Source organism: Otolemur garnettii, unplaced genomic scaffold, assembly GCF_000181295.1.
Source record: "Otolemur garnettii isolate 467f Iridium unplaced genomic scaffold, OtoGar3 scaffold00007, whole genome shotgun sequence".
NCBI lineage: Eukaryota > Metazoa > Chordata > Mammalia > Primates > Galagidae > Otolemur > Otolemur garnettii.
Window position 1 is genome coordinate 11,787,183 of NW_003852402.1, and position 11,943 is coordinate 11,799,125.

At 45.8% G+C, this 11,943-nt stretch overlaps 1 protein-coding gene and 1 long non-coding RNA gene across 5 annotated transcripts in view; both read left to right on the forward strand.

The window, feature by feature from the left end:
- The window catches only part of RBFOX2 (RNA binding fox-1 homolog 2), a 293,952-nt gene extending 288,386 nt beyond the window's left edge, over window positions 1-5,566 (forward strand). For 3 of the 4 annotated variants that reach the window (XR_002771638.1, XM_023509355.1, XM_023509354.1), the window contains one exon: window positions 37-5,566. Coding sequence is in view for 3 of the 4 variants with exons in the window: in XM_023509355.1 (XP_023365123.1) it covers window positions 37-91 (55 nt within the window). In the remaining variant the exon portion in view is untranslated. The remainder of the gene's footprint in view (window positions 1-36) is intronic. The other variant, XM_023509356.1, reaches the window with a different exon arrangement.
- LOC105888471 lies at window positions 2,262-5,566 on the forward strand. The gene is made up of 2 exons (XR_002771639.1): window positions 2,262-2,436; window positions 5,175-5,566. It is a non-coding gene; the product is annotated as an uncharacterized LOC105888471 (long non-coding RNA).
- Window positions 5,567-11,943: the final 6,377 nt, after the last annotated feature.

Genomic DNA, 11,943 nt, shown 5'->3' on the forward strand with positions numbered 1-11,943 from the left:
CTTTTAATTATTTTTTTATGTCTTTAATTACTGCAGGCGAGTTTATACCGAGGTGGCTACAGCCGATTTGCCCCCTACTGAAGTGACGTGAGACCCCAGCAAATGGGACAGCCCCCCAGTTCATGAGGCCTGGCTATTGCAATATTTACTAGTAGAGGAACTCTATAGCAAGATGAAGAGGAAAAACAAACAAACAAACAAAAAAAAAAACACAAAAAAAGAGAGAATACTTTTTTATACCTCACTATGTTCTTTGAATATGTATTTTTCCTTTAAATTTCTGCCTTTAATTCTTTTGTTCCAAAGATTGTGCATTTTTTTCTTTTTTTCTTTTTTTTAACTGTGGTAAAAAAAAAAAAAAAAAATAATGCATTTCCATGTCTGTATGTCCGTGCTTAGCTTATTCTATCACGGAAGAGGCAGTTAAGGAAGAAGGAGAGACTTAGGAGCTGATAAGTGCACCTGATCAGAAATCAGCAGACAGAGTTACCAAAGTGTATTTGGTGCTGAATGGCTGGGGAACAAGCAGAAGTGGAAGGGATCTTTCTGCAAAAGGATATTCTTCTAGTCTTCTGAGTTTCTGGTCTTTGGCAGGCAATTCTGATTGGCTGTGGCTGGAATCCACATGCTGATAGATAGGAATTTGTGCTTGTAAAGCCAGAGAATTAAAAAGATGCTTTCCTCTCCTCTTCCCTCCTGTCCTCTCCATTCTTTTTACAATCATCTTACATGCACAGCCTGAGACAGTTGGCATAGTTTTTGGAATTATAGTCTTGATATTTCCAAACATGCTCTCAGACTGTGGATAATAAACACCTCATTAGGAAACCGATCTCAGAATGAACTCTGGAGTATGAAAAAGAACATTTCTTTTCTTTTCCTATAATCCTAGCATTCCTGCTGGGCTTCTTCCCCTTTAATTGAACCTCAGCGTAGCTCATCTATTCTTTTATTAACACCCTGCTCTCATGTCCTCAAGATTCAGGAATTTAGGATCCAGGGACAGAAGAATAAGCCAGTGACCAGATATCTGCCACAGGTATCTGGATACAGCTTGAGAATTAGAAGTACAAATTGCACACAGCCATTAAAGAGGGAAAGGAAGAGAAAAGGAATATTAGAAGATCTAGTATTTCTTATCTTTTTCTTATATCAGAAAGTCCAAACAAAGTATGAAAAATGTAATAAAGACTTTGTTGGGAAAAGAAAACACCAGGTCTAGGTCAGTTGTCTCTGGAAGTTTGGGTGATTAGGACATGTGAGGGCAGGCAGAGGCACTTTGTACTTTCTCCAAAGCCATAGGAATTTTCATCTTCCAGAGCCTTTATGAGTCACTTCTTTATCCACAGTCTTGAGCCCTTGTGGCTATTCCACCCAGCTTCTTGTTATCCTCCAAAGACACCCAGCTGAGCACCTGGACCACTTGGTATACATGAACACTACAGGACATAAAATACAGAGCCCTGAGGTTGCTCCCCTCCCATATTGGAAGGAGGGTCTGAAATGGCAAGGATCTTATATATTGCCAGAAAGAGTCATGCAGTGGCCACAGCAGTGAGTCACTGGTATTGCCATCAGTCTGGCTTTAATTTTACATATTATCAAAGTAGGGGAGAAAGTGTTTCTCTTCTAGCTATTAGATACAACTGACAAAAGCAAGTGTCCTACAGCATTTCCAAAATGAAGGCATTAGGAAATAGGAAAGCACGGTCTTTTTGGCTCCCTGGTCTATTCACATTGGTACTAGGGTGACCTTTCACCCAAGGGATAGCTGCTAAAGGGAGTAATTCAGAGACATGGAGCTTCTGGTTTGTTATGGATTTGTTTTTGGTTTGTTTTTTTAACTCCTGCCTCCACACATGTTCTTGACTTGCAACTGATTCATGTCCCTGAATTAAAATGACTGACATATGACAGCATCAAGCATTCTTTGTAAGCAGAGTGATATATCTGGGAGGGCACTGGCCTGTCATAGATAATACATATCTTCGCCCCCTTCAGAGTCCTCTCCCCTAATAACTGGGAGAGAGGCTGTGCCTAAACCTAGGGGAGACATCAAGGAAGCTAGAGGCCTCGATGCAATTATTACTGATTTGGGGGAGGAAAACATAGAATAAGGGGATACCAAACTGCCCAGTCCATTGGCCATTTATTAAGGGTCCCCCCCACCCCAAGCCAAAGTTTGGTTTGTTGCTGTTATGACAATTTTTGTTGTATGTATATAAATATTTTAGTTAGAGGAGGGGGAGTGGGATGTGGGGCTTTCACAGTTCTAGGGAATGGGGGCAGGGATGATTTTTCTTTTTATTTTGAGGGAGAACTTTTACTGTACTAAAGAAACAAAGAAATTTGGGGTCATAATCAAATAGGGGCCATTCTCAGAAAATGGCAAGCCACTTACTCGGTGGAGACAAGGCCAAATTCTAAATGGTTGTATCCATAGCAGGGGAGGAGAATGGGGGAATGAGTTTAAAATTTTCTCTCTTCTTTTTTCCTAGAAAAAGATAAGGATGATGGGAAAGGTAGAGAATTAGTTCCCACAGCCCTTTAAAAGGCAGAACTTGAGCTTGAGGTACCTTTCGTGCATTTCAGTTCAGCTGGTTCTGGCTGAGGCCTCTGAAGGCAAGCTCTGTTGTTTTCCAGTGGGTTTCTGCTGCATTTCCAGGGATGGTTCTTAATAACCACTTCCTCCAGCTCCCTTTTCTAAGAAAGACTAGATGGAGTTCTGCTTTTTATGAAAGAGCCTTTGATTTTCAGTGTCAGCACTGAGCATTGGAGTTCTCCTAAGCATCTAGATTTCCATGGTGTCAACCTCCCCATCAGCTTTTGAACTTTGAGACTCCATACAGTCAAATTCATCAGAGGCAGGTTCCTCAAAGCAGAAATGCTTGTGTATTCCCGACTCTGCTTCTCATCAGATTAAGATACGGAGTCAGAGGAGTCTGACATTTAGTGAAGGATGCTGGTTGATAATTCCAAAATACTTACTGATGCTGAATCACAATCCATGAATGATCTTTTTGAGCTTTACTGTAGTTCATGATCTGGACTTTTTCTCTACTGAGCATTTTACTCTTAGAAGCTGGGCTCCTTTAACCAGACCTCTAGAGACCTTTATCCAGTATCCCTCTTTCAGCCCAGAAAGCTGCCCTTAGGTCTTTTCCAGAAGTCCTTGTGTTGCTTAGTTTGACTCCCATCAACTCAGATCCGCCATTGTGATTCATCATTTTTAAGGCTCAGGTTTAACAGAACCTACCATCACCATCATCCTCCAACAGCCACAGTCAGAATTGAGCCAGCAGATTATTTTCCTTGAAAAAGAAGCAGCCTGGGGCTAGTGGAGATCTAGTCAATAGAAATAAGTGATAGCAGCTTATTCTCAAATGCACGACTCCTCAGGGGCTGAACTGCTCTTAGTTTAGGATAAGCTTTACTAGAGATAATAGCAGATAAGTTGGTTAATCACTACCATTCTAAACCTAGTCATTTAGCTTCCAGATACAAGGGAGGTTTCAGATGGAAGCAACCCCTAGGATATGCAAGAAGGGCATGGTAACCCCCCCTCCCTCTGGCAGGAGATCAAAGCCGACCCAGGGACAGTTGGCTCTTAGACACTAAGGAGGGAAGAGGGGAAGCTGCTAGATGTGCCTTCCCCTTTTGCCCAGTCCAGCGGCTCTCTGCTGCTCACAACAGTAACATTTGCAGACTTGCAGGTTTTTCCCCCACATATTAGGAGGAAAGGGACTTTGGGGGGTGGGGAAGGGTTCGTGGTGTTTTAAAAGCATAAGTTACCTGTTTGCACTGTTTTAAGATAGGAAAAAAATAGTGGGCAAGGTGAACATCAGACGTAAATTTGTGTGTTTTTATTTTGTCATGATCTTGAAAATGTTTGACCATTTGTAGTATACACAGTGAAACTTGATTCTCTGTTGCATAAAAACACTTTTTGGTTTTTTTTTTGGTTTGAAAATGTTACTGTCCAAAAGCCTCTTCCCTCCCTTTCCCTTTCCTGTGTATTTCCTTCATATTTGCTTTACTGATCACCCAGGCAATAGCCATCCAAGAGCCAGAGCATGAAACAGGGCCCTTTCCAAGTAGGCTCTGGGTGTCCTAAGCCAGCGTGTGCCCTTTGGTTTAGTGAGTGCAGTAGAGTCTCTGGCACCTTTCTCTGAAAGTAAGGCATACAGAGCGGACTGCAGCAAGTTATTAGATTCCTGCATCAGATGCACTAGAAAAGAGGAGCCGAGGGATGGAATGGAGGAGATTCCTGAAGTTCCGCAGTTGGCTGTAGTAGCTGAGTTCTTATCCATGTTACCGGAACTGTAGCCAGTTACAGTTTACTCAGGAAACGGTAGATCAATTCAGCCATGGTAGTGCTGGTTGGCAGGGATTGGTAACTGAGAGAACTGCTTCTCAGCCAAAATGCAGACCTTGCCTTCAAGGAGACACCCAGCCTGGGGGCCCTGGCCTTCTGGGTCTGGTGATTGTGTACATGCTGGCAACGTGAGGGCTCCACTCACCCTGGCGAGCAAAAAGGGAACAGCGATTCTCTTTACTTTCCCCAGCCCCAGACCCTATTACCAACACCAATTTCCCAGAGAGTTACATGAGTTTTGAATTTTTTAAAAATTTTGTTTTTCCAGGAAGTGCTAAGTGCTTTAAGCAATGTTTATACCCCAGTAAGACTCCCAGCTTAGTCATTTTCTTGTATTTTTCTGTTCACAGTATTTTTTCTTGTGTGCCTATGTGTGTGTGCTTGTTTTGGCAGCTCATTTTGGCTGTATTATATATCAAGTGATGAATTGGTCTTATTTTTTCCCAAAGGGATATGAATTTTTTTTCTTGTGTTTTAATTCTGCTTGTGAATAGCTGGAGCAACCTGGGGCTGACACATGTAAGCTAGGGCTACGAAGTGAGAAGAGAGCCAGTGGAGTTTACTTGTCCCCTACAGGCCGACCTACCTGAGTCTCTGAGCTTTCAGTCCAAATCTTTGCAAGGCTCAAAATGCGACAGAACCTCTCCTCTTCTCCCCACTCCCTGTGGCAGGGACTAGACCATCCCTACATGCAACATGCGGTTTCTCTGGCCCCCTCCCATTGCCATGGCAAAACAGGTACCTTTGGGGCATGGGGGCATCACATGGGATGCTTGTGTAAGACCACCTAGCCTTCTCTTCCCCTCCCTTCCTCTCCCAGAATCACTTCCTAGGACACCCGAGCTGCTTGCCCAGGGTCCTGTTTCCCTGCTAACTCCAGAGAAGCATCCCAGGGCTTTGTGACAGTCTCTAATTCCCTTCCCTTCTCGTTAAGAATCATATTGTATAGTAGCTTTCAGACCATACAGTATTCATTGGGTTACTCCTATTATTATCAAGTAGCTGGAATTGTGAAGGTCGGAGTAGTTAGATCTTTAGCTTTTATTCCTTATTTTTTTGTATTACTCTCCATGTGTATAAATTATTGATCATGTTGCTGGCTTTTATAAACTCTAAGCAAAGGAAGAGCACTGCCTCAGCCTTTGCAAATGGTAATGAAGCACTGTTTTTAAATAAAAGAGAGAAACACCATTCTTTGGCCTGTGTGTATTGATCTTCACTCCTTGTTGCCCCCGCCTGAGGCTACAAAGATAAAACTTGGATTTGACTTCATAAGATGGGCAAAAAAAGAAGAAGGAAAACCACCACACTTTGCACTGTGAGGCGTTACGGATGGTGTAAGCTGTGAGGTAAAGGAGCACACAGCTGGGTCTGTGTCAGCTGCTCTCTGGCTTCTCAGCTGTGGGGCTCCACCCTATCCAAAAGCTGTTTTGTGCTTCTTTTTCATAAAACCTGAAACCTCCTTTCAGCTTGACTTTCTACCATTCATCCTCCCTTGGACCCAGCTGCTGCCCTCACCCTGCCATGGACACTATCCTTGCAGGACCCGTTGCTCTACTTGACCTTCCCACAGTGTCTGCTCCTGCCCTGCTCAGCCACCTCTGCCCTACCACCCGGGGCTTTGCTGCTTCCTCAGCTGTAGGAAATGTGTCCCACCCACCCCTTTTTTGTCTTCCTGTGCTTTTCAGGCATCCCTTCCTGCACTGGTTTCTTACCCAGTAATGTCCAAGTCTCTGAAATTCTCTATAAACCCCATTCCCTTAACTTAACCCTGTAAGACCATTGTGCTTTCTGATTTCATGACAAATGCAGAGGCCATCCCTGCATGAGTTCCTGCTCCCGGGTCTGTAAACTCTCTGAGTTGTATTGGTGCTTTCCCTTCTCTCCCCTACTGCTAGTTTATGACCCTGTACCTGTGCCCTGCAGCCCACCTTCCCCCCTTTGTGAGGATGTTTGTTTTCCTCTCTTGTGGTTAACTTTGTCTTCATGATAGCCCCTTTTGAGTTTAAATTTGCTTAAATCTTATACTTTTTTTTTTTTTTTTGAGACAGAGCCTCAAGCTATCCCCCTGGGTAAAGTGCTATGGCATCACGCTCACAGCAACCTCCAACTCCTGGGCTCAAGCGAGTCTCCTGCCTCAGCCTCCCAAGTAGCTGGGACTACAGGCGCCTGCCACAATGCCTGGCCATTTTTTGGTTGCAGCCATCGTTGTTTGGTGGGCCTGGGCTGGGGATTCGAACCTGCCACCTTAGGTGTATGTGGCTGGCACCTTAGCCGCTTAAGCCACAGGCGCCGAGCCAAATCTTACACATGTTTTAAAAAAAAGTTTTTTCAAAGATCCCAAGAGTAAGTTTCTGCCCACTGATTCCGGTTACTTGCCCCGCTGCCTCCTGACTTTAACCTACAGTGCCCACAAGCAGGCCTGCTGAGTATGCCCAAGACCCTTCACTCACATGTCCCAACTGCGACAGGTCCTAGGTGGATGAGTACCTCTTCACTGCCACCCACTACATGGCATGTCCTCGATCCACCTTGTCTCCTAAACTGGTTTCCCCACGACCACCTTTTCTACAGCAGCGCCCTCCACCAGAGTATGTTCTCCCTCCCGCCTGCCTATTCAGTCAGATCATGCTATGCTTTATATAAATATAATCTCTGATGGCTGCATATCCCGTAGCCAGTTTAGAGCCCTTATCCTGCTCTGTAAAGCCCTGTGTATTACAATTTACTCCCCTGGTAGTTTATTTGTTGTCTGTCTTCCTATACTGGAATATAAGCACCTGGAAATCCAACACTATGCCATTGGCTGCTATACCCCCAGTGCCTGGTACATAGTGAGCATTTGGTTAGTATTGAATTACTTTTCTCAATTGTAGATGTAAGTGATGCAGTTTCCAGCCTTCCTCCATATGGCAACTCCTAGCATTAGCAGTGGACACAGCATTGCTTGTGGTGCCTCACTGGGATTTGCTCCTCCCCTTCCTGCTGGCTATGCTAGGCATGCAAAGCCTGGACTTTGGGGGGCCTTTTTTTGCAGTGGGGAGCCTTGTATCCCTCCAGGACAAAGAACAGCTCCGTCTACTGAAAGAGGAGAGGGCTCCCTAAGCTCAGCACTCCTCTGCATTGGAGACCTACTGCGTGCACAGCATCCATCCAGGTCCTGGCCCTTGGGTGCTTGTGGAGCTGCCCCATATGCTGCTTGCTGTGCTGTGAGTAAGAAAGTTCTTGTCTCTGGGCCAGTCTTGGGTTTGTCACCAGTTTGTTACCTGTGAAATAGTAACAGGCTGATGTTTTAGCTTTTAAAGAGGGAGTGGACCTGACAGTATTGTTATCCCCTATTAAAAGAAAAGGAAGCTGAAGCATAGATTAAATAACTTGTCCAAAGTCACATAAAATAGGAAGCCTATTTGGATCTGTACCCAGGCACTCTGGGCCCTGAGTCTGTGCCTTTAACCTCTGAGCTGCCGTCACTCTGTGCTGCTCCTGCAGAAACTTCTGCAGAAACACAAGAGCTGGCACTGCACTCGGGTCTCTGGCTGCCTCTCTGCCTCTTTGTAGGGTCCTCTGCTTCCAGCCCTCCCTTAAATCTTGCCATTCCCCAGGGCTGTTGTAGGCTTTCTTTTGCCTACATTCCCCCCAGAAGGTCACTTTAGACATCAGTTTCTGCCTATGAGCTAATGACTCAAATCCGCTGCTGTAGCCATAGGGCTCTTGTAGAGTCCACGCTTACAGTCCCACGGCCTCGTGAAGTTCACTGTACTTAAAATAAATGCTCTTTCTCCTCAAAATGCCTGTGTTCCTCTTAGCTATTTGGGTAGCTATAACAAAATAAAGCGGGTAATTTATAAACTGAAATTTATTTCTCACAGTTCTATGGGCTGAGAAGCCCAAGATCAAGAGTCAGCAGATTCTCTATCTGGTGAGGGCCCATTTCCTGGTTAGTGGAACCTTCTTGCTATTCCTCATGTGACAGGAGGGGCTAGCTAGCTCTCTGGAGCCTTTTCCAGGGACACAAATCCCATGCCCCATCTCCTAACACCATCACATTGGGCGTTAGAGTTTCAACGCACAAACATTTAGGCCACAGCAGTCCCCTAGCTCAGTAATGTGAATACCCATATTAAAACCTTAAAAGAGGCTCGGCGCCTATAGCTCAACGGGCTAAGGCGCCAGCCACATACACCTAAGGTGGCGGGTTCGAATCCCCAGCCCGGACCCGCCAAAACAACAATGACAGCTGCAACCAAAAAATAGCCGGGCGTTGTGGCGGGCGCCTGTGGTCCCAGCTACTTGGGAGGCGGAGGCAGGAGACTCGCTTGAGCCCAGGAGTTGGAGGTTGCTGTGAGCTGTAATGCCACGGCACTATACCCAGGGGGACAGCTTGAGGCTCTGTCTAAAAAAAAAAAAAAAAAAAACCTTAAAAGAAAGAAAATGTTAAAAAGAAAAAAAAAAGTCTCTTGCTAAAGGGCTGTGTGCTGCCACCTTGGTCTTGGGTAGGTATTGATCCTCAGTCAGCTTTATTTTCTTTTGTTTATAGATTTAGGGGGTGCAAGTTGAGTTCCGTTACATGTATATAGTACACAGTGGTGGAGTCTGGGCTTTTGGCGTCCCCATCGCTCCCATAGTACACGTTGTCCCCCAGTGTGATTTTTCACCCCTCACCTGCTGCTGCCCTCCTCTCTGTGACTCTCCAACATCATTGTATCCTGGCAAGCTCTCACTGCTGCCTTGCTCTGCTCCCCCACACAAGTGTCTTGATTCCAACAGCACTCACTTTGCCCTAGAGACAGCCCCGCTAACCCCAGGCCCACTCTAGACACCCTCCTCACTTGTGTTTCCTGTGGTGACTAATAGCGACACTGACCACTTCCTGAAATCAGGAGCCTCTCTCCCCATCCTGCCTCTTCTTCCCCACAGGCAGGCAACAAGCAAGGCCAGCTGTGACTCCTTGGTCTCCTGCCATTCTCCCCACCTGTCACCTTTGTTAGGTGCATTGGTTTGCTTTCTCTTCTGTAAGCCAAGTTCATTCCCATCTCAGGTCCTTTGCCCATGCTGTCCTGCCTTGAAACGCTGCCCCAACCAGCTCTGGTCCTTCCAGTCTCAGATTGAACGCTGCCTCCTCAGGAAGGCTATCCCTGACCACCCCATCTAAACAAACCCCTTCTCTTAGCACTCTACCCGCACCCTATTTGATTTCCTTCACAGCATTTACTGCTTGGAGTAAGTCAATGAACAAATGACTTCGCATACATTACTGCTTGGAATGTATGCGAAGTCATTCGTTCACTGATGTGTCTGCCATTAGAGTCTACTGGGGAGGACAGTGCATGGGCAGTCTGACCGGTGTCTTCCCAGAGCCCTAACAAGTGGCAAGCCCTTGGTCAGTGAAAGAATGATGAATGCTCTGACCTCTGCTGCTTGTGTCTTTCTCAGGTCAGTCAATCCTTTACACTTTCACCTGGATTCCCCCACAATAGTGTGACCATATTGTCCCTCTTCTCAAAATCCTTAAGAAACATCCATTTTCCAGAACCTTAGTGTGGCGCTTAGGGCCTCCACACTCTGGGCTCAGGCTGCCTGAACCCTGAGACAAGCTGTGCTCCTCACTCCTTGCCTTTGCACCTCCACTCCCCTCCAGATGAAATTATCTTCAACCTGCAGGGCTCAGCTCCAGTGTCACCTCCCCTCTTCCTTTCTTCTAAGGCATTCCATTCCTCAGGCACCACTCTTGGCCATCTGACCTCTGTTGCGAGGGGTGAAAAGATGCTGGCCTCTGGTCTAGAAGGGCGGCATCCAGAGACAATTCATCTTTATGTAGCACCTAGTATGTTCTTTACACCTTTATTTTGTTGGCTTGAACCCTTTCTGTTTATATGATTCTTCTCTTTTGACAGGCTTTAACAGTGATGTTTTTCTTTTATTCAAGCTCAGCCTAGCCTAAAGCATCTGTTCATCACTTAAACATCAGTTGGCAACATGCAGCCATATATTGATGTCATTTGGAAGTCAAACATGGAGAAACTGGATTTTCTGTTAGGTAATTGTATACATCTTCCCCCACCCCCACCACCAGACTATGAGCTTTTGGAAGGCAAAGGACCAGATTAATCGAATCTGAGTTCCTAAAACCTCACTGGGCTTTTGCCTGAGGGCCCATCATGTAAACCATATCGCTGGTGCCACAAAAAGACACAGACTCGAGCACACAGTCAGTTATACAACAAGCACAGAGCGTGTTTCTGAGAATGAAACCATACACAATCCCCAAAGAGTTTATTTAAAACACAGGATGACTTTACAGACATTTTAAGACAAGGGTCAAAGGTGACTCCAGCCCCAGGCTTACATTTCTATGCCTCTAGCGAGCAGTACTTGAATAGTAACCTCCCCTCCGTTTCCCTAGGCTGCCAGTGGCTGCTGTAAGGGTAGATTTTTTTGGTTTGAAAAGAGAACTTGATTGTAAGGAATATCATCAACCAGGCTTCTGTTTCGCCCTCGGACACAGCAAGCTGGGTGCTCTTGGTCAAATCCCTGCCCATCTGTCCCATAACTTCCCTGTCTATAGCATGTTAGGACGGATCAGGTGTTCTGTGAGGTCCCTCCCAATTCTGAAGTGAGACTTTATGTTGCTAACTCATCTCTCCAGGTGAAAAACAGGCCTGCTTAGTGCCAGGAGTGGATGATCTGGCCATGCATTCACACCCAAGTGTCCCACCTCTTTTTTTGGAGCAGAGTTCTTTCTACTTCATGGCACATAAGATGCCTGCACACCTATTAAGCCTTGTCAGAAGCTGCAACCATAGCAGTTGTGTCAACACTATCACCAAGTGGTAACAAAAGCTGCTCCCCCCCCACACACACACAAATGGTACATCAGTTTTGGAAACCATCTGACTGTGTTCTAGGCCATACTTTGGAGGCTCTCAGTGCAAATCAGAACCCTAATTACATACCCAGACTGCTAAACCACAGGTTCTGACTCAGGTGACCTGAGTGGGACCTGGACATCTGGATTTTGTGAGCAGGCCAGAGGTGATATTCCTGTGCACTCTGGGTGGAAACCACTGCTACATGTGGTGGATCCTACCCACCACCTGCTCAAAGGCTCCTGAGAGGCAGAAGACAGGGATTGATGTCTTGGGGTAGGTTCATCAGTGCTAACAGATGTTCCCTGTTGTGCTGGATGTTAGTGCTCTGGAGATGGGAAGGGGATGTAGGGAGCTCTCTGTACTTTCCACTCAATTTTACTCTAAAAACTAAAGTCTATTAAATTTCTTAAATTCAGGGAAGGGGACCCTGAACTATGATAGGGTCAATGGAAATATTGAAAGGCAATCTCTTGGCCAGATCACTGTCCCTAAATACTTTTGTTCTCAGATTATCTCCATAGAAGGCTTCTGTTGTCGTGGGCAAAACTCTAAAATGCTTTAGCCCAGCATGAAGGCACTTTCAGTCCTGGCCTCGCACCACCTTTCCAGGCTTAGAATCAATGAGGAGGAGCCCAAACTGAGAGAGTCCTGGAAGACCACTCCCACCAGGCCGCAAGCCCCATGAGGGCAGGGGCTCGT